This window comes from Notothenia rossii (genome assembly GCF_949606895.1).
Source record: "Notothenia rossii genome assembly, chromosome: 5".
In the NCBI taxonomy this organism is placed as follows: Eukaryota; Metazoa; Chordata; class Actinopteri; order Perciformes; family Nototheniidae; genus Notothenia; species Notothenia rossii.
In genome coordinates, this window is record NC_136903.1 from 92589416 (window position 1) to 92593479 (window position 4064).

At 41.6% G+C, this 4064-nt stretch overlaps 1 protein-coding gene across 1 annotated transcript in view; it reads left to right on the forward strand.

Annotated features, from left to right (window-relative positions):
- LOC307041542 (protein FAM107B-like) overlaps positions 1–1318 on the forward strand; it is a 22079-nt gene extending 20761 nt beyond the window's left edge. Inside the window, exon 4 of the mRNA XM_079685012.1 lies at positions 397–1318. Within this exon, the coding sequence (XP_079541138.1) occupies positions 397–510 (114 nt within the window). The 3' untranslated portion in view covers positions 511–1318. The remainder of the gene's footprint in view (positions 1–396) is intronic.
- The last annotated feature ends 2746 nt before the right edge of the window (positions 1319–4064 follow it).

Here is a 4064-nt window from a genome sequence, read left to right on the forward strand (position 1 = left end):
ATACACAACGTTATACACACACAGTACACGGAAATACACAACGTTATACACACACAGTACACGGAAATACACAACGTTATACACACACAGTACACGGAAATACACAACGTTATACACACACAGTACACAGAAATACATAACGTTATACACACACAGTACACGGAAATACACAACGTTATACACACACAGTACATGGAAATACACAACGTTATACACACACAGTACAAGGAAATATACAACGTTATACACACACAGTACACGGAAATACACAACGTTATACACACACAGTACACAGAGATACACAACGTTATACACACACAGTACACGGAAATACACAACGTTCTACACACACAGTTGTCTGGTTGTTGTCCTGAAGGTTGTCTCTCTGTGTCTCAGTTGGACAGACAGCAGCGGAGAGAGCAGGACGACAGCATGAAAGCTCCAGAGTTCGTCAAAGTGAAGGAGAACCTGAGACGGACGTCCTTTCAAAAAGAGGAAAAGGACGTGTAGAGACATCTGCTGTTCTGCAGGAGAAAGACACTGTCCACATGTTTACAGGACACACACACACACACACTGAGGAAACATACTGAGGACACACACATATACTGAGGACACATACTGAGGACACACACATATACTGAGGACACATACATACTGAGGACACACACACACACTGAGGAAACATACTGAGGACACACACATATACTGAGGACACATACATACTGAGGACACACACATATACTGAGGACACATACATACTGAGGACACATACTGAAGACACATACTTTATCATTATGATTAAGAGAAGTCATAAAGTTAGGACAGATTTGTACGCATATTTCTAAGTGACAGTTATAGTTCTTTAAAAGTTATAATGAAGAGTTTTTTAATCGTGTTCTTAATGAAAGATGCAGAAACGTTTCTATCGTTGGTTAGAGTTTGTGAATATATGAAATGAAATCTTAGCTCCCATAATTTATTTAAAAAGGGGCCCTATTCTGCTTTTGGGTGTTTTCCCTTTCTTGTTCTAAGTGCTGTAGGTTTTTGTGACATCACTATGGAACACTTGCGCTCCTATTGGCTAGCGCTTCAACACATTGTACGTGATAGGCTAAGGGGCGGGGCATCTCTAAGCTGTTGACCAATCACAGCAGAGCTGTAGAGTCTCTATAAAGAAGAGACACTACATACTGATATACACCTGAACATCAGCAGGAGAGGACTCTTTAAAGTAGAGACACTACATACTGATATACACCTGAACATCAGCAGGAGAGGACTCTTTAAAGTAGAGACACTACATACTGATATACACCTGAACATCAGCAGGAGAGGACTCTTTAAAGTAGAGACACTACATACTGATATACACCTGAACATCAGCAGGAGAGGACTCTTTAAAGTAGAGACACTACATACTGATATACACCTGAACATCAGCAGGAGAGGACTCTTTAAAGTAGAGACACTACATACTGATATACACCTGAACATCAGCAGGAGAGGACTCTTTAAAGTAGAGACACTACATACTGATATACACCTGAACATCAGCAGGAGAGGACTCTTTAAAGTAGAGACACTACATACTGATATACACCTGAACATCAGCAGGAGAGGACTCTTTAAAGTAGAGACACTACATACTGATATACACCTGAACATCAGCAGGAGAGGACTCTTTAAAGTAGAGACACTACATACTGATATACACCTGAACATCAGCAGGAGAGGACTCTTTAAAGTAGAGACACTACATACTGATATACACCTGAACATCAGCATTAGAGGACTCTTTAAAGTAGAGACACTACATACTGATATACACCTGAACATCAGCCGGAGAGGACTCTTTAAAGTAGAGACACTACATACTGATATACACCTGAACATCAGCAGGAGAGGACTCTTTAAAGTAGAGACGCTACATACTGATATACACCTGAACATCAGCAGAATATGTCCCCTTTAATACTGAATGACTTACCAGATTTGTAGATATTTCTTGTAAATAGATTTTATAAATACAAGATTGTGGCTTGTGAAATGGAGGTCGTTATTATGAAAATGGATATTATTACAAAAGGTTTAATTAAATGACTGAATTTTTTTATAATTTAAAGACGAGAAAGGGTTGTGAGTGTCGAACTGTTTGATGAAAATCTTCAGATTGTTTTTGTGCCTAAATCTCATCTGTGTTTTTGAAAGAGATTAATGCGTCAATAATACCTAAAACTTGAGTTGCACTAATACGTGAGAAAGGAAACCGATGTTTTATATTGTCTGTTGTATCCTGTCCATATCACATTGAAATGTATGATTTTAATAACAGGAAAGTATCTTCTGCTGACGAGGAAAACGTTCAAGACGTTATTCACAATGGTCACATGTTACAATAGGGAATGGGAATACGACGCGTCGACGCCATCAACAGCAAATCGGCCATCTTTGGAGGATACAAGCAAACGCAACCTTTGTAAAGAAACTTTTTCACTCTAAACCTTTTAAACTTGGTAATTAGACTCCGTAATGTCACTGGCTGTAAAATAAACTCCTATGAACAACGACCAAAACAAAAAAAAGGACTACATTTGACTCTTTTAAATTAACAGAGAGAGGTAGAATCATCAGTAACGGCCCGTCCACACAGCGGCGTGCGTTGAAAGCTTCACCATTAACTTTGAATGGGGTGATGTCACTTTTCGCCGAACTGCATTGTGGGAGGCGACGCGGAGCTTTGCTGGCGTGGCTCGCTGCAAAAGTTGAGCAATGTTCAACTTTTGAAGCCTCGGCAGAAGCGTCAGCCAATCAAATCATATGCCAGTACAGGCTCTAGCCAATCAAACCGCTGCTTGTGTGTCAGGGGCGGGAGATTCATGTGATTCATGCCCGCCGGCAAGCTTCAACGCACGCCGCTGTGTGGACGGGCCGTGAGAGACGCTGAATGTGTTGAACTACAGGAACATAACATCTGGGAATATGATTTAAAACAGGAAATATGTCAGTATATGTACTGGGAGATGATTTATGCATGATATGCCTACGTTTTGTTACCACCCAGTTAGCTTAGCATTAGCTGTCTTACGTCTGTCCAGATTACTCTATAGTCATTACACCTGTAGGTCTGAAGGTCCTGTAACTTTTGTTAGTGTGCAACCTGATTTTGACAGAATAACAACTGGTCACTTCTAGAATTGTGTGAGTAACATTCTGTGTTCAGACTTCTCTGTTTCAGTGTGTGTACTCTGTATAAATGCTCTGTAGTTGATCTGACTGAACCGCTACAGTATCTGTCAGGCAGAACCTTGGGACAAGTCATTTGACTGAAACCTTAAAACTGAACTAACTCACTGCTAGGGTTTAACTTTGATTTAAACAATACTAAGAGCTTTATTGAGTAGGTGTAACTGTATTAGTATTTTATTTTATTTTTATTTTTTTTTAGCCCCTCATGCTATAATCATGTGTATTTTCTCCATTCCTGTTCATGTGTCTTCTCGTAACTATCACTGGCCCCGTGTTTCTCCTAATCGATTTAACCGGCCTGCTCTCGTCTATCCCACATGCTCCACTGGTCTCCAACATCTAGTTTCAGGGGGCCTGTGGAACTGCCAGTCAGCTGTCCCTAAGGCTGACTTCATCTCTGGCTTCCCTGCAGTCTCTGGATTTCCTTGCTCTCACGGAGACCTGGATCACTCCATCCAACACATCCACCCCAGCAGCTCTCTCCACAGCATATTCCTTCTCCCACACACCCAGACCCTCTGGCAGAGGAGGGGGCACTGGTCTCCTGCTCTCTCCCAAATGGAGCTTTTCCCTCTTCAAGCTACCTAACTTCACTCCTTCCACCTTTGAACTCCATGCCGTCACAGTAACCCATCCTATACAATGAACCATTGTTGTTCTCTACCGTCCACCAGGCGCCTTGGGGGACTTCTTGGAGGAGTTAGATCATCTCCTCTCACACATCCCTGAAACCTCCCGCTGTACTTCTCTGAGACTTCACCTTCCAGACAGGGAAGACATCTGAACATCTCTGTGAACCACCTTTGCTTTCTCAC